Genomic DNA, 26,487 nt, shown 5'->3' with positions numbered 1-26,487 from the left:
ACAACCGGTTGTATCTTCTGAACTTATGGCATGATTATCAGGCCTTGGAAAATTGTCTAAGAGGACAATTTTCCAAATACGGAGGAAAATTGTCTAAGGAAATACGGAGTATTAATATTTAGCTTTTTGATCAAATGGGCAATAACCTATATGGTAAATTCTCAAAGGAAAGGTTGAACCTTTAACTCTCATCAAAGATACGAGTGGGTGTGTTTACTCAATTTTTCAGGAAAAAAAAATGAAATACATATTAACTTTTTGGTATATATATATATATATATATATACACTTCTTCTTTTTGGCATATAAAGTTATTACAGTCTGCTTGCTTTACCATTTGATGGTTTAGAGCGTGAGAGGAACTGTCTTTGAAAAACATCGAGAGTGGAGAGATGGGGATTTTCGATTTCATGTACTCATCGACCGATTATCTGAAACGAAACGCCCCCGATCTGACGCCGGTGAAGGACGCATGCCGGAGCACTTACGGTTACGGCCGCACTGCCGTTAACACCGTCAGAGACAACGCTGTGATAGACAGATCGAGAAGGATGGGGGTTTCCGATTTCATGTACTCGTCGACCGATTATCTGAAACGAAACGCACCAGATCTGACGCCGGTGAAGGACGCATGCCGGAGCTCTTACGGTTACGGCTGTACTGCCGTCAACGCCGTCAGATGCAACGTCGATACTGTGATCAAGTACTATCCCGACGGTGAAGCACAAGCCAAGTTCGTCCGGATCGGCACCAAAATAGTCCAGAATGCGGCCCTCTATGGCTTCGAGGAGTATCTCAAATGCGTCCCTGGTTATTCTGCTTGTCTGTTTACCCTTCTCTCTCTCACACACACACATTAATGTTCATCTTATATCTATTATGTCGGAATCTATCAACTCTTATCTTATTATTAATACAAATTACGCCCGCCGTTTAGCCGTTAATAATCTAGGATGGTGTTGTCAAAGATGGACACTTTACCATATTCTTGCTTATCTTAACTACTTGATTTTCATAATATTGCATTTCATTTCATTCATTTATTTATTCTTTTAGACTTTGTATTGATGTGTAATATACTAATTTCAATTAAAAAATATCTAGGTAGAAATTTATATGCTATTTATTGTATTGAAATCACATCCCATTGTCATTATGGTTGGTTAGGTAACATTTATATATAAAAGATATTAACTTGAAAATCTAAGTCACATAAAGTTAAAGCGAGAGCGAGAGCGTGATAGTGGCATAATTAAGTCATAAATAGTGATAATTTGAGCCCAAGCGCGTTCGGAGCGTCGGAGTAACATCCATTGAGAAGGATTGTGTGACTTAGGTAAAAATGGGAAAGTTAATTTAAAAAATAAAAATAAAATAGAGGTAAAAACCGAGCTGGAAATGCAAAGACTGTGCATATCTTCTAAAAGACTATTTACAATCGGACACGATTGTTTTGATGGATATGGGATGGAAGAAAGGGAGTGATTTGGAGGGAAACCTCTTATGGCATGTTGTGGAGACAAGTAGAAGGATTTGGAGGGTTGTTTTGATGGAAATGAGAGGAAAAGCGGGAATGATTTGGAAGAAAACCTCACTGTTCTAAAAAAATTAGTACAGTTCTGATTTCCCAATTGTGTTTAAAATTTATTGAGATTTTGAGCATACTAAATTTTTATTGAACAGCCTCATAATTTCTTTTTAGACATCAAGATGTTAAAATGTTGATGGAATCAGAAAGTTAGTGGAGTGTTTTTTTTTTTCTTTTTTCATTTGGCGGAGCTGAACCAAGACACATCATAGAATCTAGAAAACATTGATGTTCGAATTAATTAGACCGATGTGGATTATTTACATGCAAATAGTTTAGATTCAGGGTAGGGCTTTGTGTATTTAAAATGCAATTGAATTGTTAGATCTATTTTTTCCTATTATCGTATTCCAATATTCGGAGCAGGAATAAAAGTATTCTAGTAATTATATTATGACTGTATATGTTAAACAACTAGTTGTTATGTATATATCTTATTTTAAGTACATCATTTCATCCCTTCATTTGCAGGAATAGGTAGAAAACAGTCCATATAACGAAATGTTGCTCCTTCTCTTTTCTGCAAATCTTAAATTTTTTGAAGCTGCATATTCATTAGCGTTCCATCGATTGTAGTGCATGCCAGAATATGCTGTCATATAATTTTCAACTCATTTTAATGCATCAAGTCTTGGGTTCAGGGCATGTTTTTCTGCTTGTGTTTTAAACGTAAGCTTTTTATGTGCAGGTCGAATTGCATTTGATAAAATTGTTATGCCGGCAATTCGTGATGAAATGGCACCGCCAGCTAATAAGAAAAACACAGCAGAGAAAGAATCCGGTGGTTGCAGGAAATCACTTGAGCCACCAAAGATAGTCAAGGAGGATAAGGACTTGGCCTCTGAAAATGCACCCCGCAGGGATTCAAGTGAAAATAAAAAACCAGAAGATGTGATACCAATATTCATCAATGGGTCTGTGGGTAGAAATACTTTTGATGATCTGATTGTTCCCGTGACCGGACGCGGGAAGAAGCAGCAGTAGAAGGGCAGTATCTGGTATGTAGCAGATAAGATTGTGAAAAGTAAGTGATGGTGAATTTTTAGTGCTAGCATGGCTTTAACTTATTTCACCTTTTGTAATTACTATGACTCTTATATACAGACATCCTAGTTGAATGCAAGTTATCGGACCTTATGCAATCAATATATAGGTTATTTGCAGCTTGTTTTCGTTTGTTTGAAACGGGTCTAGAAAATTATATGGTCATCTTAATCATGGATATAGGAGCAAATTGTTGGGAAACGTACTAATTTTAAAAACTTTTCGAGGGATTTTGATTCATAAATCTTGATTCATCACATAGAGACAAGTTTTATGCAAAAATAAAATATGATGTATCATCCAATTAACAGATTGAATATTTACATCAAAGGTTTGAGTAAATCTTTAAAACTTTCCTCTAAAGTGAATGTTCTCACTTATTGTAGATCCCTTAGCAAGATGCCTTCTCTTTAGATCTCCATTTTCTTGGTAATTGTTTTGCCTTTAGGAATCACTCATATGCCTCCATGAATGACCTTAGAAAACTAGGCTTGTGGGAGCCTCCATTAGATGAGAATATAAATCTTAATTTTCGAGAGAGAGAAAATAGGTTCCTTTTTTCAAAAATCACTTATAAAATATACATAGACTATGTATATTTATAGGCAACATAAAAATAAAGAAAAGGAAATAACAAATTCTTCTTATTCTCTAATTCATATGTTTCAAATCTAATATGATTCCAATATCAAGTTGGGATATGAGTGAGAATCCATTGGGCCTATTATTTTATTGGCTACAATGAATTAATAATTGGCCCGGTCCATGGACCCAATTCAATTAATTCATAAATTAATTTCTACTCCACTAAAAGAAATTATTTGAATTCCAATTAAATAATAAATAACCTTTAAGTCAATATTGCACTTTGATCCCTTTATGCATAATTAGTTATCGGATAAATAAAATCATCAATCCGATTATTTAATTAATATATTTATTTTGGTACCATTGATTATTTCTGACTCGATCACAATAAAACATTTGTTTGACAAAAATAATAATTTAATAAATAAATATATAATAAATTATTTTGTCTAAAAACACACGAAGGCTTTCGAATTTACTTTGTGATCAACCATAATCAATACAAAATAAATACAAGTAGCAATGATGCAAATATTGAAAATATAACTCTCTAACTATTAATTACATAACTACCCAAAGTGTCGGTCTAAGGATTCCGAAGAATTCGCCGAACAAATCAAAGTAATTATTAACTAACAAAAGAGTTTATAATTTTCTCATGCTTAAGAGTCAAATGTCATGACGTTGATAGGGAGCAATTGCATACGATGACTCTCGCAATATATCTCAACCTAACGCGGATCTAGTTCAAGTCTTAATTAATTATAAGTCCATTCATAATTACCGACTATGAACCATTTATGATTACTATTTATATTCATGTATTGATCGCCATCACATACATATATAAATATCTTTTGTAATCAAATAGACACTATCAATTCTATAATGAATCGAAATATAATACATTGAATTCACCAATTGTATAAAACATAAATATTTTAGAAACGTTAGGAACATATGTCACTATAATCCAGATAGAAATTTGCTATGTCAGTGCATATAAATCCCAACAGCTCCCACTTGCCCTCATAGCCAATTCAAATTGCATCTAACTCCAATGTTATCGAGATGACGATCAAAATTATTGATCAATGCCACCTTTGTTAATGGATCAACAAAGTTGTGTTCAAATGCAATGTTCCAGCCACGAGTACATTTTCTTGCTGGACAATATCATGTAGAACATGATACTTCCTTTCAGTGTATCTTGTTCCTCAATGGAACCTTGGGTCATTGGTTTGGACTATTTCTGCACTATTGTAGCAATATAGCTCGATAGGCAGGCTAGTATGCTCCACAACCTCATTGAGTGAACATACACTAAGTCATGAACCCCATAGTATCTACTTCTGATTGACAATCAGAACTAGCATACCTGACTAGGACCATATCATCACATCCATAAATAAGTATGATATCATTGGTTCTCCTTAGTTACTTAATGATATTTTTCACAACAAACCAGTTATTAAGTCCAGGATTGGACTAATATCTACTGACTATCCCTACTATGAGCAGATGTCCTATTTGGTATAGACCATGGCATATATGAGACTCCTATATGCCGAAACATATTGTTCCAGTCTCATTTGTTCAATCTCCTTTGACAGTCTTGGAAAACTACTTACTAGAGAGAGTAATCCATGTCAATCAAGCAAGAACTCATTCTTTGAGTTATGCATACCAAACCTATTCAAAACTTTATCAATGTAGGATTATTAAGATAAGCCTATTTTCCTTTTAACCTGATCTTGCAAAAGCTTAATCTTATAAATATAGCTTACATCTTGAAGATCGTCCATTTAAAAGTAATTGAACAACTACCTCTTTATTGATAACAAAACTTCCACATTATTCTAAATGAGTAGGATGTCATCAATATATATAGAATCAGAAAAATAATGACATTCCCCTGTACACTCATGATTTTTTCACTAAGAAATCTTTTGCTATCTTTTTGTAGATTATCTTGCCTTCCATAGGTATCACCCTACTAGAAAGTTTTTCAGGATCCCAGAATTTATTAGAATACATAAATTCCAACTCTGATTTCATAGTAACTCGCCAAAACGATCTGTATCCATATCGGTTCACGCTTCCGTGTAGCTTACTGGGTCCAACTCATGTTTAACAGGGATGTCCATAATGGTCTCACCTAAAAACATGATTCTGTCGGATTGGATGATAATCCTCCCACTACATCAATGTACTAATGCAGGAATCTGTATACTAGATGATGTTGACGCATCAATAGGGAATTCATATATTATTCTCAATCTCTATAATAAGTGTGTTCATATGTGGTACATCTGGTACTCATACCATATTCTTTAACATTATGCTACTAGGTATGTAATTCATAATATGATCCTCCTATAGATAAACAGTGAGTGTAAACAATCAACTTTTATCATTGAGATCATAAAATAATCCATCCTAGTGACTTTAGAGTAGCCATCAAATCTAGCATGCCTATGATCTGCTTCCAACTTACTTATCCATATCAAGCGCACATGTGCAAGACTACCCCATACGTGCATGTGATTCAAACTAATATTTAGTCAAAAACACAACTCAAACGGTATCCTTGAGACAGACTAAGATAGAATGCAGTTCATAATGCGCATCGATATCATTAACGCTAAACTCTTAAATGAAAGAGATAATGTAGCATAACTGTTCATAGATCTAACCATGTTAAGCAGAAATTCTGTTATTCCTATTTGACACCTCAATCCATTGAGCGTCAATTGCGAAAAACTGGTACACAATACCCTCATTGACTATATAGTCTTTGCACTATCCCAAGAAAATACTCATATCCACGATCAGATCGAAGTGTTTTGATAAGTTTACCTAATCTGTGTTCCACGTCAGTCTTGACACTTTCAGAATATACCAAAAGTTTAAGACTCTTGTCGCATCAGATAAATTTATCCAAAACTTGAGTAATCTTGTTTGGATGTTCATAAGACCACACGTGTCTGTCTATACCGACTCCAATTGTTCTTTATGTCTATTTCATTTGGTTGATTAAGCCCTTAGGGTTTTCTATCCTTCAATACAAGATTCACAAGTTGGTTTAGGCTTCTCTGCCTCACTAGGTAATAAAGCTTCTTTGACCAATCTTTGAATCTCATTTTGATTGATTACAACCCAATAATAGACACTAAAAATACAATAAGTCAGTAATAACAATTTTCTCTTAACATTCAATCTAGTAGATGCAACATTAGTTTCCACATCCTGCAAATCTTAAGAGCTTGTGATTATAGTATATTAACCATCTTTCAATGCACCAGAATCAATCGCATATCTATTCAATTTTAAAACCAATTTTACAAAATAATAATCCAGTTTTTATAAACCACAAGTGAAACAAGAATTAGATATCGTCTACCTTCTGTGCATAAAGATAGTTCTCTAATACTAATATCCTCATACTCTTTAATTTCAGATGTAATACTCCCACTGACTTAGCTACAACCTTGGCATCAGGTCAAGTACAAATATATTCCATATCATCAAGGCTTCTGGATTCCTGAAATCCTTGCAACGAATTGCAAACATGTTTAGTGGCTCCAGAATCTATCCATCAGGAATTAATAGTTACAACCACATAACATGGCTCAATGATTAAATATATATTTTCCTATGCCACGTCATTACTTAGACAGTTCGTCCTTGAGTGTCATAGTTAGCGGCAAAAGAAACTATTTCCTTCGTCCTCAACATACACTGCCTTATTCCCTTTAACCTTTTAGATACCCATGTTTTGTACTAGCCTAGTTCTATTATTATCCTTCTTCTTTGCTTTGCCCTTCCACTTGGGCCTAGAAGAAGATGGTATAGACTAGGTTAGATTGACAGGAACGTCCATACTCTTGATTATCCCTTCATCTGTTACCAATTCTATAAGAATATCAGCGAGTGTGAACTCAAACTGATTTCTTATTTAGTTCACTCTAACAGAGTCGAACTAGTTTGGTAACAAGGTAATAATCATGTTAACTTGAAACTTACTACCCAAGTCAGCCCTATTGATTTCCAGCTAATTTTTAAATAATAAACAATCATTTTTCAAAATCCGATATCAAACTGGAGTTCCTCAGGCTATCTTGATGGTATTTAAATTTGACACAGTACTTAGGCATATGCTCTATCTAATCTTACCAAAACATCTCATTGACATTTAACATGATGCTTGAAGAAAATGAAATAATGCAAATGTTAGCTTTGGAACATATTCGAGCTAAACTCTAGAATATTGCACCAAATCGTATCATTTGCCTTATCTAATTTATTAAAAGCATTAATGTCAAATTCGGTATCTCAAAATAAAAGGATTAGGTATAGGAGTAGTAAATACATTTTGTACCCTTACGTTGTGAATAAAATATCTAAGTTCCTTTCCCAGTCAATATAAACGAGGTCTGAATCTCATAGAATATGTAAGCAAGCAAATAAAATGGATTAGACATAATAAATCTGTATATAAATGCATTCATACAATATGCAAGGTGAATTAATACTAACATGCATATTTAAAATTAAAATGAGTTTGTTAACCACATAATATAATAAATCTCAAATAAAAGATCATTATCATTATTGGTGAAACAATCCCTTTTAATTAATGCGGGTCCCTCAATTTCGTAGCATAATAAATCAACCGATCAATATGTCAATAACTTATTCTGTTGGAGGAGTTCATTATTACTATTGTTGAGATTCATTTACTATTAGGTGAGCACTTCCATTAAAATAGTATGTGGGTCCCTTAACCACTGCATGAAAAATCGGATAACCAATACGTCAATAACTTATTCGGTTGGCGAAGTTCATTATTGCTATTGGCGGGCAAATCCCATCATCTCCATATCTCTTAAGACAATGCCTTGTCTATCTATATGAAATGATTCCCGATTATGTTTAGCCTTTCTAAAATCACTTAGTGTAGACCACTCCATTGGGGAGCTAACGCTATTGATTTTAGATTGAGTGTATAACGTTATTAAAGCTCTAATAAAAAATAAAATATTAAATATCTCGTCATTATAATCTAAACTCTTTAAATCATGCGTAGGGTCTTATTTTTAAAGATCTAATTACAATGAACATTTAATATTATTATTTTCATGAGATAACCATTCTTGTAATATTAAGACTCTTCAAATCATACGTGAAGTCTTATTTTTGAAGATCTAATTACAATGGTTTTAATAACGAATGCCATGGGGTAATGTATAAAAATCCCCGCTCCCACTCAATTTTTAATCATTCATAATTAGGATTTTGAATTTATTCATTTACATGATATAATGCATGCAAAACGTCTTGATTTTAATCCAATTAAATTTAGGAAATATTTGGACTTAAATAATTTACTAATATTTAATTTGAGGCACACTTCAAAAATAATTTACAAAAATAATTTTTCGTTTCCCAATAAGTGCCCTCTAATTAATTAGTAATCAAATCCAATTAATTTTCATAATTTTACTAATATAAATCAAGTCATTTAATTAAATATCATGGATCCAATGCATGAATAATAATTAATCAACAATTATTTATCCCATGCATCACATACATTAATAAACAACAAACAAAAGCAAATCAAATGGCCAATGGATTCAGCTTTTAACATTTAAATACTATTTTAGTTGTTCTGGCGACCACCAACGGCGTGTCAGCACCTCTAGGGAGCTTGAACGCGCTACGAGAAGCAAAAACAGTGCTTGGTACGTAACCGAAGGACCCTGCACGCGCTTGCACGTGCCTGGGAGGTGCATCAGCTCGTGGCATGCGCCCCCACGCGCCACCACGCGCTCGCACGCGCAAGGACGCGCTTCCACGCGCCTGCGTGCAGCTTCTGGTTGGGCTGGCGCGTGCTCCTCACGCGCCAGTTGCATGAAAGGTGCGCTGCACCTGATTCTTCTCTCCAATCCAACCGTTGTGGATCCATGCGCATGGTACTAAGGTGTACCTCGCCGCACTGGATCCTCCTAGATCCCTTCGGCACTGCAGTCACTGCCGGTGGCGCTCCGGTCGCCGGAAAGTCGCCGGAAAACTGCCGAAAATAAAAAAAATCCAGAAAAATTCTAAAAAATCCCAGAAATTCCTGAAGCCTAATTTAACCATCTTGGACCTTCTTGAAGCTTCATAGCATCCTTTGACGATGATTACATGACTTTAAAAATAATTACAATTTGAAATACAATGGAAAAAATTAAATTACATCATTGAACTTTCAAACGGCTAAATCAAAGCCTTAATTACATTCATCCAAAAATAAAATTACATTCCAATAACCTATAAGCTTCATCCATAACCCAAAAATTCATCATCATCTATTCACAATTATACATACATCACCATGTATTAATATATATCAATATATTAAATCATACATCAATAAAAATATATATTAATATAATTCTGGATCCATGAATGATGAATTTTGATAAAAACATGATCTCTAGTAATGAATCAAACTATGCTCTGATACCACTGTTGGGAAACGTGCTAATTTTAAAAACTTTTCGAGGGATTTTGATTCATAGATCTTGATTCATCACATAGAGACAAGTTTTATGCAAAAATAAAATATGATGTATCATTCAATTAACAGATTGAAGACTTACATCAAAGGTTCCGTAAACCTTTAAAACTTTCCTCTAAAGTGAATATTTTCACTTATTGTAGATCCCTTAGCAAGATGCCTTCTCCTTAGATCTCCATCTTCTTGGTAATTGTTTTACTTTTAGGAATCACTCATATGCCTCCATGAATGACCTTTGAAAATTAGACTTGTGGAAGCTTCCATTAGATGAGAATATAAACCCTAATTTTCTAGAGAGAGAAAATAGGTTCCTTTTTCCTTCTTCCAAAAATCACCCATAAAATATACATAGACCATGTATATTTATAGGCAACATAAAAATAAAGAAAAGGAAACAACAAATCGTTCTCAATTTCTAATTCATATGTCTCAAATCTAATATGATTCCAATATCAAGTTGGGCTATGAGTGAGAATCCATTGGGCCTATTATTTTATTGGCCACAATGAATTAATAACTGGCCCGGTCCATGGACCCAATTCAATTCATAAATTAATTTCTACTCCACTAAAAGAAATTAATTGAACTCCAATTAAATAATAAATAACCTCTAAGTCAATATTGCACTTTGACCTCTCTATGCATAATTAGTTATCGGATAAATAAAGCCATCAATCCGACTACTTAATTAATATATTTATTTTGGTACCATTGATTATTTCTGACTCGATCACAATAAAACATTTGTTTGACAAAAATAATACTTTAATAAATAAATATATAATAAATCATTTTGTCTAAAACCACACGAAGGCCTTCGAATTTACTTTGTGATCAACCATAATTAATACAAAATAAATACAAGTAGCAATGATGCAAATATTGAAAATATAACCCTCTAACTATTAATTACATAACTATCCAAAGTATCGGTCTAAGGATCCCGAAGAATCCGCCAAACAAATCAAAGTAATTATTAACTAACAAAAGAGTCTATAATTTTCTCATGCTTAAGAGTCAAATGCCATGACGTTGATAGGGAGCAATTGCATACGATAACTCTCGCAATATACCTCAACCTAACGCGGATCCAGTTCAAGTCTTAATTAATTATGAGTCCATCCATAATTACCGATTATGAACCATTTATAATTACTATTTACATTCATGTATTGATCGCCATCACATACATATATAAATATCTTTTATAATCAAATGGACACTATCAATTCTATAATGAATCGAAACATAATACATTGAATTCACCAATTGTATAAAACATAAATATTTCAGAAACGTTAGGAACATATGTCACTATAATTTAGATAGGAATTTGCTATACCAGGCATATAAATCCCAACACAAATAACATCAATGACACTCTAAAATAGACATTCATTTTAGAACTTGTGGTAAAGTATTGAAAGTTAAAATCAGACAAACAGATAGCTGGTGTTATGCAAGACAATGTCTGTGATTTTAAGACTTGGCTGTGCCTGTATGTTATGATCATTAGCTTTAAATTTTGCTTCCAAATTCTGTATTGTAATTTTTAATTTTCTCGGTATCTGAATGTGTATTTTTATTTTTTTACCATCTATTCGTAGGTCATACCTTCATCTCTATCTTCAATGTCTATTTCCCTCGATCCATTTTTCACGCACTACATATTTACTACGCAGTGTATGTTCAACTTTGGAACTAACATCATCTTTTGGATGGTCAGGCTTTTGAAGATTTGCCTTCCATGGTCATTACTGTAGTTTGAGCTTCTGGATATATATGTATATATACACTACGTATATATTTTGTGATTTTAATATCTTGTCATGGGTCACGAGTCATGACAAAAAAAGAGTCACGGGTCACGAGTCACCTAAGGGTGCATAACGGGCCGGCCCGCGGTCTTGGGAGCCCAGGCCCGAGTCTGCGGGCTTTAATTTTTAATGGGCCAGGCCGGGCCTAAATTCATTTTAGAGCGCCCAAGCCCGGCCCTTGGACTTGACATGACGGACTGCGGGCTTAAAACGGGCTTTTATTATTATTAGTTTCTTTGTAAAGCAATCCATTTGCATGAATTTGAATTTTACTTAATTTATGAAACAATTCATTATAAAATGTAAGTTCACAAACTTTACTTTGGTTACTGGAACTTTAAAACTTAAGCATGAAATTTTAAAACAATTAACTTAAGTCTTATGTAAATTTAACATGTCTTATATAAAATCTAGTAACTAGTCTTATAATTTATTATAAAACAGTTGAGTTCTAAAATCCAAACTAACTAATGTTTGAATCCCATAAAAGAATATGGTGTCAATGGTAAAAGATAAAAATTAAAAAACAGTAAAAAATGAAAAACTTAACATAATAGAAAGTAAAAAATGAAAAACTTAACATAATATAAAGTATCACGACTTTGGTGGACGGGCTAGCAGGCCTTTGATGGGTCACGGGCCGGGCCAAGACTTATACCCTATGTAGCATAAGTGGCATAGCCGAAAATTTTCTTCAGTGGTGGCAATTTTTAACGGCAATATATATATATATATATATATATATATATATATATATATATATATATATATATAATTTGAACCAAAATAATATATGTAAAAATTAAACAGTACTAAATATTTTAGAATATTTTTCATATTCTGAAAGGACGCAGTCGAGTTTTCAAAATGTTCATGGCATAATAATAGTAAATTTAGATGATAAAAAAATATATATCAGATTACCTGTCTCCGCACTGTAGTATTTGTTTGGATTTTGTGAATTTTTGAAATATTGAAAACTCGCCGAAAGAGAAATGTTGAAGATTGAAAATGTGATGGAAATTAACAACGCATTTGTTTGTGGTAAAGTCAAAAGTGTCAAAGAATATCTTATATTTTTTGGAAAAATAAGAAAGAATATAATATTTTGAGAAAGTGAAAAAAAAAAATCATATTTTTTGGAAAGATTATATTCTTTTTTTTTTTTTTTTTTTTTTTTTTTTTTTTTTTTTTTAATACGTCATTTGGTTATATATATAATATATATATATGTGTAATGTTAACTTTTACTAGGGACAATTATACAAATATAAAAATCTTTTCATATAAAATTAAAAATAATTAAAAAAATTAAAAATTCAGTAGGGGAAGTTGCCCCCATTTGTCCCTATGTGGCTACGCCACTGTGTAACATGGATATAATACAATATGGATACGTTGACACGTCAAATTTAAATAGAGTAGGACATGGGTACGGCGTAGACACGAATACATAATAATATAAATTTTTATTATTATACATATATTAAGTAATAATATTAAAAAACTTTAATTCATTTATAATTTCTAATTCTATGCTAAGAGTTACTCTAAAATTAATTAGAAAATGAAATTATGCCATTATTATCATAATTTTTATATCATATATACTATTATTTCACTACTTTGTCATGATAGTATTAATTTTTTTTTCAAGAACACTGAATAGACTTGTGTTAGAAACTTAGAAATGTCCGAGAAGTGTCGGTGAAGTGTTCGAAAAGTGTCATTGAAGTATCCGAAATAATAAAATTAAAATTTATTTATAGACACATATATAAAGTGTCGGACACATCCGAAAAGTGTCGATATGCGCCACAAGTATGACTCATTCGTAGAAATATTTGTGCTTCTTAACTTATATCCAGGCCCGTCCCACTATCTTATAGGCCGGGCTCGGCCATTTTTGCACACTTATGCACCCCCCTTCTGGGACATTTCTCCAAGTCTTTTTAAACTAATTTGTGTTAATCATCGAACCAATGGGCGAGAGGAAAACTTTTCGGTAAGAAAAACAAATCAACTCATGGGTCAATTAACAATACTATTAAAATTTAGTGAGACTTGAGGCCATGTTTGGTGTGACTGAATGAAATCAAATGAAGTGGAAATAGACTGTTTTTATTTCCATTCTTTAATTTGGTAACTTACTTTAAAGTTAGAATGATGATTCTTACCCATTCTCCAAGAATAGTGATTCTCACTAATTCATTTCACTTTCCAACTAAAAAAATGACCATTCCATTCCTACTTTAAAAATAATAATAATAAATAAATAAAACATTTAATGAAAGGCCGACTACGTACATATATAAATATATATATATATATATATATATGTTTTACAAAAATAGGATATTTTTCTATACAACCAAACATGGAAATGAAAATCATCATTCCATTTTCTAATTCATTTCATTCAACTACTTTAAAACATATATATATATATATATATACACATTTATATATATTTTATTAAAATAAGATATTTTTTTGTGTAACCAAACATGAAAATAAGAATGAAAATGAGAACGAGAACTATTATTCCATTCCCATTCCACTCCGCTTATTACTTTATGATGTTAGTCAAGAAAAGGATTGGATTCCTAACATTTCGTTTTAGTGCTCTCACCACATACATAGGTTCAAATATATTTTTTTTTTTTGTTAAATTTTGTTCTCTGCTTTACCTTCTCAAGAAGCCGAGTGAGAGAGGAAGTGACTTGACAGAGAGAGAGAAGAGGATGGGGATTATGGATTTCCTGAACTCAACGACCGATAATCTGAAAAAAAAGGCACCCAATCCGACGCCGGTGAAGGATTCATGGTGGAGGAGCTCCTACAATTACGGAAGGACTGCCGTTAACGGCGTCAGAGACAAGGGTGTGAACAAGTACTATCCCGATGATGAAACACGGGCCAAGATCGTCCGTATCGGGACCAAGATCGGCCTGAATGCTGTCAACTATGGCTTAGAGGAGACCCTCAAAATAATCCCTGGTTCGTCTAATTTTTCATATTATATCCTATAATTTTGGTCTAGGGTGGTCAGTGGTGTTCTCAAAGATCCACACTTTACTATATTTTCGTTTATCTTAACTAGTTGATTTTCATACTATTGCATTTGATTTCATTTATTTATTCTTTTTGGTTTGGTGTTGATGCTGAAAATACCAATGAAAAATGGAGATAAATTATGTATTTTTTTATTGTAGAGGTAAAAGGTAGGTAACATGGATAATGATCTGTCTTCATCCTCAGCTGATGGCTACATGTACCAAAAAAATTATAGCAATCACATCCGACAGTCATCATACAATGTATGGTGTGGATGAATTGTGAGCAAAAGATTATTTCAGAGGTAAAAAATATATTCGTTGATTAAAAAATAAAAAAAGGTGAAAAACCAAAGGGTTTAGATGAAAATGAGAGGAAAAGGTGGGGAATGATTTGGAATAATGGTATCATTGATTGTAGCAAATGCAAGGTATGATGCACTGCAGAAGCTGTGTCATATAAGTAATTTGTTTATGTGCAGGTCGAAAGGCATTCGATAAAATTGTTTTGCCAGCAATTCGTGATGAAATGGCACTGCGAGCTATAAGATGAACAGAGCAGGGAAAGGAAAGATATTCGATAAGCACTTTCACTTTGAAAATACGCCCCCTTGGATTTAAGTGCAAATAAAAAACCAGAAGATGTGAATGTGATACCATTGTTCACCATGAATGTGGGTAGAAATGCTTTTGATGGTCTGATTGTTCGAGTGAGTGGTCGCAGGAAGAACCGGAAGTAGAAGGCAGTATCTGGTATGAAGCAGATTAGATTGTGAAAAGTGAAGGGTGTTTTTTAATTTTTAGTGCTGGCATGGTTTTGATTTACTTCGCCTTTTGTAATTACTAAGAAGCCTATTACGTATGCTAATACTGGAGATGAATACAAATTATTGTACTACAAAGAACAACCTTCTCATTACTTCAGTTTAGATGTGCTTAAAGTACATTGACTAGTCGGTTTTCTACAAAGGATTCACTATCTGAAATAGTTGATCAGATCATACTTTACAAGTGGTTTCTGCATCAATTCATTGTACTACCAAGAACAACCTTCTCATTACTCTAACTTCTTTTTGATCTGTTACCTGCAAGCTCAACAAACACACACAACCACGGAAATCTATGAAGAAGATGAACAAATTGTAGTAAAGAAATAACATACAAACATAGGCTAGAGAGAACATTGTTCGAAAATTTACAATTTGCAGAGCCGCATCAGATCTTCACCAGTATTGAATGCCGTTGCCTTGAGGGTTATCTCTATTTCAATATAATGGGACAGAAACCACATGTACAATAGAATTCATCTGGAAAGAAATAATAAAAAATAACTAAACTGAGAGAAAGCAATGGGAAATTGTAGTGTATTGAGTATAAATTTATAACAGCTCCATTCCACACACAGCGCACAGAATAAGTGAAAAGAAAAATCATATTAATTCACTGAAGCCTTATATACAGTAATAACTTCATAATTGTCTCGCCATGCATGATCGATCCCCACCTGTGGGAATCAATTGTAGAATATGAATTAGCGGATGTAGCAGTCAGATTATGTTTCCATTGGAAATAGTGTGTGGATGGTTTTGGTTGGAGGCGGGGGAAGCAGCTCTTAGGCCATTAAAGAAATGAAACCTATTCCGGGATTGAAGCAGAGCCTTCAAGGTGCAAAACTAAACTGTTCTCTGTCAACTGCAAAAGGAGCCACCATTGGGTAGCCAGTGCTTGTACGCAGGAGTAAAAGGAATCGACAGCACAAGGCAATTCCGTTATGAACTAATTTTGAGTTTAAATATAGTTTATGTCAAGAGCTTATTAGCTTTACTGGTATCTCCACTACTTTCCAAGTGACAAGTTGATAGAACATTCTACTTTCATTGAATAGCGTCATGTTTTACATGTCATCTGCTTAGACTGTCGGTCCATCATTGAAGGCTACTGTAAGGTCAGCTTAACATTTAAAAAATTGCCACCATATCTTCTGTGATGATGTCTACTATTTTTTCATAATGGTCCCATTCAAAACAATTAAGTTCATAATAAAAAACTTTATGATGGACCAATTCAATTCCATGTACTTTAAACAAATTTGAAAGACACAGAACATTACTAAAAGCATTTCCGGCCAAACAGGGTAAGGGACGCTTAATCTCCTTCTCACTCTGGTTTGTTGGGTTAGAGAGATTTTCTGATGGATTTACATCTTCATGACAGAAATCTAAAGCAATAGCATCCTGGTTCTATTTTACCTGACAGACAATTTTCATCAGAAACTTGTATGGAAAACTTCACCTATTTATTTCCTGTTTGAGCGTGCACTGCATGACTAGTGATAACTAGATAAACTAATGGACATCAATTAATGAAACAATTTTTTTTTTCCAATAAGATTTATTTTTCTATTATTATTATTTGGCCTTTGGGGTGCATCATGCATGCATATGTGCAAGTTTGTATTGAGAGGAGGGATGGGGGAGTAAACTGTTCATTCAGGTTAAAAGATATAAGGATTTTTACCACATGCCAGGACATCTCGGGTGAAGATCTCAGTCCACATCTTTTATTTCAGCTTCAATGTCAACAACTGCTGCAGAAGAGTCCTTTCCTGTGCAAACCATGGTGACAAAATCAGGATCTCTAAACCACTAAAACCAAAAATAAATTTAGAATTCTGGGAAATAATATGGATTACATCTGTCTCGGAATTTTAGTTCAGCAAAATGGAAGACACAAGTCAACATCTGAATGGGGAAAAAAGGATTTTTGCTTAAAGATAGTGAAGTTGATGTTTTCTCTTCTTCCCCTTTTTTTTTAATTAGTAATATTTGCTTATTTGTTGGTACTTGGAGATAGTGAGGACTAGGAGCACATCTTGTCAATATATAATCATCTAATCATCCAATAATTACACCAACTAATACCAAGATCAAATGTTTGTATTGAAAAATCATTCATTAATTCTTAATCATGTACAAAAAAAAACTTGTAGGCTGCAGTTTTTTTTTAATGGAAATTGATTGCTAGTAAAGAATCTATACTTATCTTTTTCTTAAAAAAAGAAGAAGTTTATCCTACACCTGCAACTTGGCTGCTTAACTCTTTGTTGGAGGAATTTTTCCCCCATGACTATGTCACCTTTCCTGTCCATCTAGAACAAAATCGTATTTATAAGAAGGAAGAAGTTTTTTGCCTCTCTTTTCCAGAAACTGGAGAAATGTGTGTCTTGATTATATTATATTTATATTTGAAACCACTATTTCAAAATCCTTTCCTTTTCACTCTGTAAAGAAATCATTTATGCTAGCTCTGTATGCTTCAGTGGAAGTCATACATATCCCAATCATATACAAAAATTGATTCTAATGGCAGCCTAAACTTGTCCTTTTCAAGTTATGTCATGTGTCTATACCGTAAATTTTCTTTTTTAAAAATGAAAGAAATTTATGTATGATTTAAAATTTAACTTCAGTAACCCATTATGACAAAATCAGCTATTACTAATGTTTGAAGCAATTACTGCTATACGTCAATTATGGATTTTCCTTTGCACCAAATTACTCCCGTAACAAAAGAATTTCATGAAACAAGTTGACCAAAGGCTTGATTTGTCATGATGCAGTATCTCATAGTCACAGAAGACAAATAGAAGCACCAAAATAGTGCCCCTTAAAGCATGAACCTGGCTTATCAAACCTGAAATTATTGAACCAGTTTACATTTTTTCAACAACTATCTAATGCAGGTGTTTGTATCAAAGTATCTGCCTTCTATAACAGATTCTAGACGAGGAGAAGCAACGGACTTTACAGGGAGTACCTTTCTTGGAACGAAAAGACATGTTACTGAATGCTTGTCCAAATGTCGTAGCTTGGTCCGGAAAGTCCACAGGATCATTCACAAACTCATTACCTACCACTGAAACAAAAACCAAAATATTTTAGGTAAATAAAATATGGTGAGACTACCTTCTCCATAGAATTCTATGACCAATTGATTTAAATGCAGGAGGATAAAAGAAAGTAACTATACATTCAGCTAAAACTTAAGACATTGCCCCAATGATCACCACCTAGAGCTCTTGGCGTGTTCATAAGTCAAGGAGTTTTCATTGAAATGGATGTACTAATCAACATCTAATCAGCCATACATCAAGACACTCAAAAGCAAAAACAAAAACAAATGACAAAGCCTCAGAAAAAGAATAAGATTGACAATCAGATGTTGCCTTTAGGCTAAAGCCAAAAACCCCTGCCCCTAGGGTACGGTCCTCTGATTGGCTCAAATTCTAAAAGTTCAACATTAGTTGAAAATTTAGCCCATTTTGAAGGTGCATTCAACAAACGCCAAAGCCTCCTGGGGCAGGGTCCTCCAATTGGCTCAGCTTTGAAATTTCCTACATTAATTGCAAATTTGGTCCATTTGAAGTTTCATATATTTAACATATGAACCAATCAGAATTTCATATATTTTGAAAAAAATTATTAATTCCAACAATATAAAAGTTCTGGAAATGAACAAACAAAAAAAAAAAAGAAGGAGAAATTTTAAAATTTTCATGTGCCACATCAATTTTCATCAAACTAAAAGTAACATCAAAACCAAAATTTAACCTTGATTTTGGTTACATTTCTAGTCAAGTACAGCATAAGCACCATAGCCATAAATAAGTAAATTATGCTACCATCTTTAGCATTTATTCCGTTCGCTTGGAGAGATGGAGGATTTTTTATTGGATGAGTTCAGAAAAGTATGCTCAGTCGAAAATTTTCTTAATTAAGCCAAAAAAATTCAGCCTGAAAACATCAAGTTAAATGGTGAGGAAATAATCAAATAAGCGACATACCCAAACACAATTGTTACTAATTCCATTAATAAATAAATAAATAAAATGTAAGTGGAACAACATCATAATTCCAAATAGAAACAAGATAACTTCCTCCAAGATTTATCAACACTTTTGCATTCACAATAAAAGTTGTCGACTTTTAAATATGTAGACTACTGAAAGAGGTAAAAGAATCCGACAATTAACCCCCGTCCCCCATATTCAAAATGTCCAAAATTGAAAAGGTTATAAAAATAATCAATGAACATATGGAATCCTATTCTAGTGGAGTAGAAACGGAGATGAGCAAGCAGTTAAGATTATAGAACAAGAAATGCCAGAGACCATTTCTGTTATCTAGTCTTTACTTATCCATAAAGAGTACAAATAAAAGAGGGTTTGCCCATAGAATTAGAACAAGATGGATGAGGAATGATTCTACAAGGTCATGCAAATATCATTACCTATCAAATTGAAGGATAAATGTTATAAGAAAACCTAAGAGGCAGACATGCTTATTGGTATTTAATGTTGAGTGGTTAAAAAGTACTAAAAAGTAGATGTCAACACGGACGACTGGCAAGATAAGGAATGACTAATGCTGTTCATAGACAGTGAGACATAAGGAGCAGAACCAGAAGCGAAGAAGACGAGAATTAACCTGTTATTAATGGTTTGCTAGGGAAGCAAAGACTCCAGTGAGGACAGACAACGACAAGAGGAAATCAAAAATGAGGCTTACGTGGCAATACAAGACATGTTAGCAAATAGTTTCATTGAGAATATGGTTCTTAATAGTTTAGTGTAGCGACAAGATTTATGTAGCCAACTCCAAATAGGTGGGAAAAAGCTTCATTGTTTAAGTTTGTCTTCTATCAGAATTCAAAAGGCTTCTACTCCATTCTCCAAAAACCTAGCTATAACTACCAAGTTATATGATTGCATTTTATTCAAAGATAAAGTGCAAAACAACCCCCTGCTATATAAAAAATGTGCAAGAAACACCCCTGCTTTTTAGTATGCGCATATATATATATATTTATAAGAAAATTTAGTATGCGTATATAAATCCCTATAATTTGAAATTTGTAGGAAATTGCCTCCTGGTCATCAATTTTGACCAATTCTTAATAAAATTTGTGCATATAAGTGTTTTTTTTTTTTTTTTTTTTCCCGGTTTAAGGCCATTTTAGGTATTTCAGTTGTCAAATTGAGAAAATGTCCTTATTTGCTCGATTTGAAAAATGTAGGTGGGTTTACACATTTTGTATATAACAGGTTTTTTTTTTTTTTTTTTGCACGTTAACCTTTATTCAAAGAGAGAAACCAAAAGAAAAATAAATAAATAAATTTAAAAATCCAAAGAAGGAGGAGCCCAACAGTGAGCTGTTACCTGAGAAAGGTTGACTACAAAAGGGGCACAGCTGCATTTCATTATTTAGAGAAGATCTGAAACAATTTACGTCAGCAAACAAGTTAAATAACTAAAAACAACAAATTCTTTTAAAGGTTTCATAAATTATCTTAAAATTGATAATGGGTTTTAACTGATCTTACTTGAAAACCTGGAAATCATTTCCACAGTTTGGGCACTGCATATAGACCAGAAATTCCAGAAAGGAATTAATTAATAAACGCAGCAGGCAACAGATCATGTTCAACAAACTCTTTCACATCTAAATAGTCACTATTTGCTAGAGTAAAATGATATTTACAAAAAATTGCAAGGAAATACAAATCAGCATCAGAAGGAGATATGTATTCTATGAACGTCGAAAGATCTTTTGTATTTATGAGAGTGCCAGAAAGTGCGTAACTGTATCAAGTGGGTAAGTCACTTGGCCCTAGTGCCTCAAGAAGCATCAAGTCTAAGGTTTTGACTCCTCTTGGGTGCAAACAATTCATTGGAAGGAGAGAGGAGAGGGGGGGGGGGGGGGGGGGGGGGGGGTGGGGGTGTGGTGGTGGGGGTTGATAAAAAATGCCGTATATCGAAGTATATTTTACCAATTAATATGTAGTAAGCACATATTTCTAATAAAAACCTTGCTGCATATAGAACAGTATTAAAAAACAAATACTCACCTTTTAGGTCTCCTATGTTTTAAAACAACTTTAGATATTTTCCAATAAATTTTTTCAGATGAAAAAATGGTTGATGCAATTTTGTAAGATTCATACAAGAATTCATCCCTGGTGGACAACATTCGAAGGCATCACGAATCATCAATTTATTCAGACCTGCCACCTTATAAAGTATCTCCATAATAAGTAGTGGCAAATACTAATTAAAAGATTTCAACCATCTTATAAATGCAAGTTTTTTCCCCCCCATAATCCTTCAAATAATAACAATTGATATTGTGTCTGAAGAATTAAGGACCTCATGCAAGAATCATGACAATAAAAAGATTAGGGTGAATTAGTGAATTCCCTAGATGGTGTAATTTAATCCCATCATATGCACCCCATATTTTGCCAAATCTCATGTATCGACCTACATGCACATAAATGCTATGTTACATGGACTTAGGTACGTGTGTCGGATACAGGTATGTATTTACGCATCAAACGTGTCAAATCACCAAATAGAACACATGGACATTGCTAAATTTTCATATTATTTATTGTTCTTATTGTATTTCTATAGTAAATTAATGTCTTTATGTAATAACATAGCGCTCAATATAGGCATTTCACTTGTTTTGAAGTGATAATATAATAAAATTAAATTTTGGATACATTTTCTAAGTGCATGTCCAACCAAAAGTGTTGGAAACATATCATATACTCATGTTAGAGTACTATCTCTCCAACAGAGGTACTTCACCTACTTTTGAAGAGTTCATGTAACATAGCATAAATTTACGAAAACATCAAAAGAAAGACTATTTAAAAACAATTAAAAACCTAATAGGTATCAGTAAAGAAATTACTCATATCCTCAAAACACAAACTGCTTATTTCATGATTTTTCTAGGCAAGTAAGCTTGTTTACATCTGCTCCATGAAATAGTCAGTAGACAGAATGAAGGATTTTCAGTAGTAAAGCAAAGAAAAGAAGTTAAAGTAGCCTCACACTGCCTTGAAGTATATCTCGTCCTGCCCACCAAATGAAAGCTCCCAAACCCACAATTGGCAGAAGCACCACAAGGAGCTGGATGTGAAAAGTATCCACAAATCAAATTTAGATACAAAATTGGTTCAGTGTCTACATTATAATCAGAAAGGCTTTCACAAGGTAAATTTTGCTTAAAGTTATCTATATACCATTGGGCATATTAACTGAATTATAGCATGAAAAAGATACGTGAAAACATCTCTGAATTTTAAGAGATAGATGTGATAAGGAACCGTATATTAAATAACCAAAGGAACCGTATATTAGATAACCAAATCAAGAAAAGTACCATAAGTTAAATAACTAAATCAACCAAAGTAGGGCCAAATGTTACCAACTCACCACCAAGCATAGCTTGAGTGGTAGCTCCTCAACCTTCCAAAGAGGAGGTCAAGAGTTTTAAGTCCCAACTCCCAATTATGAGAAAATGGGTGCATGAGTATGTCTTACCTATTAAAAAATAAATAAATAAAAATGTTAAAATAAAAAGAAAAAATGAAGAAGTTATCAACTTAAAATTAGTTTTGGTAAGAGACAATGGATGATGGTGATGAATAAGATAAAATGTCAAACACAAAAACCACCTAAAATAGCAAATGATACCATATAAAGATTTCCACTTGGTTAGGACAAAAATTCAAAAATCCCACTAAATATAGAATGAAAATAAAAGTTAACCAAAAATATGTTAGTTTTACATTTTCCATTAAGGGGTAGATTTCTTGTTTTTCATATATATATATATATATATTTTTCCTATTGTGTATTATATAATTAGTAGAGAGTCCTACGTATTTTATGGGTTTTTACCATATAAAGTTGAATCAAGTGCCACTGAAGCAATACTTATTTTCTTCTCTACTGTGATTTTCTACCCACTCTACAATGATATCAGACCAAATTTGATGCATCTGAATCAGCGTATGTTGAGTTAATTGGCTCAAATGCATTGGTTATGTACGTGAGTATGATGTATGCAAGGCGGGTGACGTGTAACAAATGAAAAAGTGAGCTAATGAATCTGTGTACACATGATTGAAGATGAATATGTATGGTGGTGTGTGAAACAGTGTGCATTAAATGTATGGTTCATGGCCAGTGCATGAATGAATGAAGTCAAAGATTGTGTGTTATGAGTGCTGAAGACGGTGTGTTAAGGCGGCAAAGCTCGTCTATAAATATAGGTGTGGTATGTAGAGGAGAAGTGGAGAAAAAAGAAAGAATGGAAGAGTGAGTGAGAGAAAAAGAAGAGAGGAGAGAGTGGGGTGCAAAGAGGCACCAAGAGTAGAGAGATGTAGTCTCATACAAATCAGTGAGTGTGCGGGGGTAGAGATAATAAATGAGAGGGTGGAACACTGAAAGCGAGCAGGGGTCTGGTGGAGTTGTAGATTGCGAAAAGCTCGGGTATTCGGTACCATGCCTAAGCATTGAGTGCGTGTAAATGGTTTGGTGTTCAAAGTCTCTAAAAAAAAACGACAATTTTTTATTATTTTTTATTTTTTATTTTTTATTTATCTTTCACTCGTGTAAGGTGTACATTGTAATCAGCAATCACCTTTGAGTCTTTGACACGTCAAACCTCACACCTTGACCAGTGGACCTCACCCTTCCTCTTTCCTTATTCTCTCATGCTCTCTAAGATCAGTTGCCCTCCTATCGCCGAACGCTTCTACAATTTCTTCCCATCGCTGACCAGGCCCCAACTCATCCACCATCTCTCTCTCTTTCTCTCTCTCTCTCTTGACACAAACACTTACCATCCGCCAAGAACCCTAATTTTCAATTTCAGTAGTTGGTGATTAAAACTCTAATTTTCACAATCTTTGGTTCTGCAACTACTTCAAGTTCACATTCATGTCCAAGACTTCAACAAAGGCTTCATTAAAGGTGTAAGATTAAAGCCCTTTGTACAGGTATACGCTTATCTCTTATGAGGGTTCAAAATTTTGCAACCAAGTTTTAATGCAATTTTTTTGCAAGGAAAAAGACATTAAATTTACTTCTTTATATTTCGTGAATACCTTAAAATGTGATTGGCTAATTATATAAACCCATCTTTGAATCAATAATGGTTGATTACTTCTTTTGCTTATTACGATGGTATGAATTTTTTGATCTTGTAAACCCCCCTCCCCAACATAATTTTCCAGGTCCATCACTATCTGTTGGCATAAATTCTTCTTCATAATGAGAGTGGATTCTCTTCTCTCCGTCGACGTAAGCCAACCTGGGCCGAACCACGCTAAATATTGTGTTTCTTTAAATGTTTGTATTATTGTTCATTGTTTGGTGTTCGGATTTCCATTTTCTTTGTGTCTAGCTTCCACTGTGCTGAATGAAGGAGGGATTAATTCCTAACAAGTGGTATCACGGCTGATACAAAAGGGATTAATTCCTAACATTCTTTATCTTTTCTCTGCAAAAACTCTACCCCAAGTAGAGTAACACATATACACTAACAAAATATAACCGTAAAAAGGAAATGCTATATGTAGATCATGTGCGATTAATGTCAAACTAACTTCAGCATGCTACAAGTGCTGCCATTAGAAGGTTGTTGGCTAAAACATTCTACATAGATGGAATAAGTTTTAAATATTGGTATACAAACTAGCGTATTGATATAAGATCAATTAGAGCATCAAAATAGAACAAGTGGCAACAAAAATCAACATATCTCAGCAAATTATAACTGTCCAGTAAATATTTCAATGATAAACCAGACAATGTCAGAAAATTCTTTTGAAAACTCACACCAAAATCTTAAAATTTGGAATCAGAATGCATCATGTTTTAAAAAAATCATAAAACACATGATAGGCTCGTTTATCTAAGAATTGTAAGTCCAGTATTGCATAATTCTTTATGTAAGTTCACATTTACTCAATATGTGACAACCCACACACACACACTCATATATGATGTACCACATTCATTCTGATATAATATATATATAGAGAGAGAGAGAGCAATACCCAGACGGAAACAATAGCATCCAAAACCCAACCAAGCTGCCCAGTCATAGAAAGATAAGTCAACCCAATAGCCAGAGCAAGATTACCCAAAATCCTCCCAGTGTTATTGTTGTCTCCACCACCACCACCACCACCACCACTACCATTATTAAAACCCAATCCTTGATTGAACCTAACCACAATCACCCTCTTTTTCCTCTTCCAGCCCTCCTCTCTCACCAAAATTCCATCTGTACCCCCGCTCACTCCTATGAAAGACCATACTTTTTTAGAAACCCCTAGTTTGAAGTTCCTTTGGTGTAAAGAAGCAAGCTTTATTGTCGAGAGAGAGTAATAGTTGATGGGTTGTGATAATTTCAACCCAAAAGAGTTTAGTTTCTTGCTTGAATCATTGAGTAGAGAATTGAAAGCAGAAAAATTGATGGGAATCTGCGTGAGTGTTGTCATAGCATATATTCAAAGCGAACAACCTAAAATAGAGTGATCTTGATTAGTCTATGGAAGATTCATGGCTTTTTGAGTCCCTTAGAAGAAGATAAACACAAGCGGATTTTACTAGCTCCATATGAAGTAGATTCCAGAGAAAGACCAAACAGCAACCCCCCTCTCCCTCTCCCTCTCTCGCTATCTGATTTTTCATCCATACGTGGCTTCACATGAGTTGGACCAGGGATGCCCAGGCCCACTAGCGAAGTTCTACCTTTCTCATTGTGGATATTATTCCATTAGTTTATTTAATTATTTTTGGGTTTATATAACTATATATTAGTAATTTATTTTACTTTTTTTTTTATATATTATTCACATTCACCTCGTCAGAGAAATTATTATATATTTCTGAAGGCTGGCATGAACACACTCCCAATACAGTTTCATATATACAATTTTACCTACCCAAAAAAAAAAAA

General features: G+C 33.6%; 3 protein-coding genes across 6 annotated transcripts; 2 read left to right on the top strand and 1 right to left on the bottom strand.

The window, feature by feature from the left end:
* The first annotated feature begins 305 nt into the window (after nucleotides 1-305).
* On the top strand, nucleotides 306-2,754 carry LOC132307731 (uncharacterized). Of its 2 annotated transcripts, none has more exons than XM_059805571.1 (2): nucleotides 306-810; nucleotides 2,277-2,754. In XM_059805571.1, the coding sequence occupies exons 1-2, from the start codon at nucleotides 393-395 to the stop codon at nucleotides 2,570-2,572; spliced, it is 714 nt and encodes a 237-aa protein (XP_059661554.1). In that variant the 5' UTR covers nucleotides 306-392; the 3' UTR covers nucleotides 2,573-2,754. The 2 variants fall into 2 exon arrangements, with proteins under 2 accessions (XP_059661554.1, XP_059661553.1); XM_059805570.1 differs by having other exon boundaries at nucleotides 307-822.
* Nucleotides 2,755-14,144: 11,390 nt separating this feature from the next.
* On the top strand, nucleotides 14,145-15,580 carry LOC132307730 (uncharacterized). Its single transcript, XM_059805569.1, has 2 exons — nucleotides 14,145-14,605; nucleotides 15,144-15,580. The coding sequence occupies exons 1-2, from the start codon at nucleotides 14,182-14,184 to the stop codon at nucleotides 15,212-15,214; spliced, it is 495 nt and encodes a 164-aa protein (XP_059661552.1). The 5' UTR covers nucleotides 14,145-14,181; the 3' UTR covers nucleotides 15,215-15,580.
* Nucleotides 15,549-26,205, bottom strand: LOC132307729 (uncharacterized). Of its 3 annotated transcripts, none has more exons than XR_009482302.1 (8): nucleotides 25,580-26,205; nucleotides 22,563-22,640; nucleotides 21,044-21,078; nucleotides 20,880-20,935; nucleotides 18,478-18,576; nucleotides 17,179-17,266; nucleotides 15,861-15,968; nucleotides 15,549-15,781 (listed from the first exon to the last, which is right to left on the bottom strand). XR_009482302.1 is itself a non-coding variant. In XM_059805568.1 (7 exons), exons 1-6 carry the CDS (start codon nucleotides 26,024-26,026, stop codon nucleotides 17,208-17,210), a joined length of 774 nt encoding a protein of 257 aa, XP_059661551.1. In that variant the 5' UTR covers nucleotides 26,027-26,205; the 3' UTR covers nucleotides 15,894-16,165; nucleotides 17,179-17,207. The 3 variants fall into 3 exon arrangements, 1 of the variants encoding a protein (XP_059661551.1); XR_009482301.1 differs by having other exon boundaries at nucleotides 15,549-15,746; XM_059805568.1 differs by lacking the exon at nucleotides 15,549-15,781 and having other exon boundaries at nucleotides 15,894-16,165.
* Nucleotides 26,206-26,487: the final 282 nt, after the last annotated feature.

This window comes from Cornus florida, unplaced genomic scaffold, assembly GCF_030987335.1.
Source record: "Cornus florida cultivar Cherokee Brave unplaced genomic scaffold, ASM3098733v1 CherokeeBrave_3.0.0_Hap2_Chr05, whole genome shotgun sequence".
In the NCBI taxonomy this organism is placed as follows: domain Eukaryota; kingdom Viridiplantae; phylum Streptophyta; class Magnoliopsida; order Cornales; family Cornaceae; genus Cornus; species Cornus florida.
This window is presented reverse-complemented; position numbering and strand designations above follow the sequence as displayed.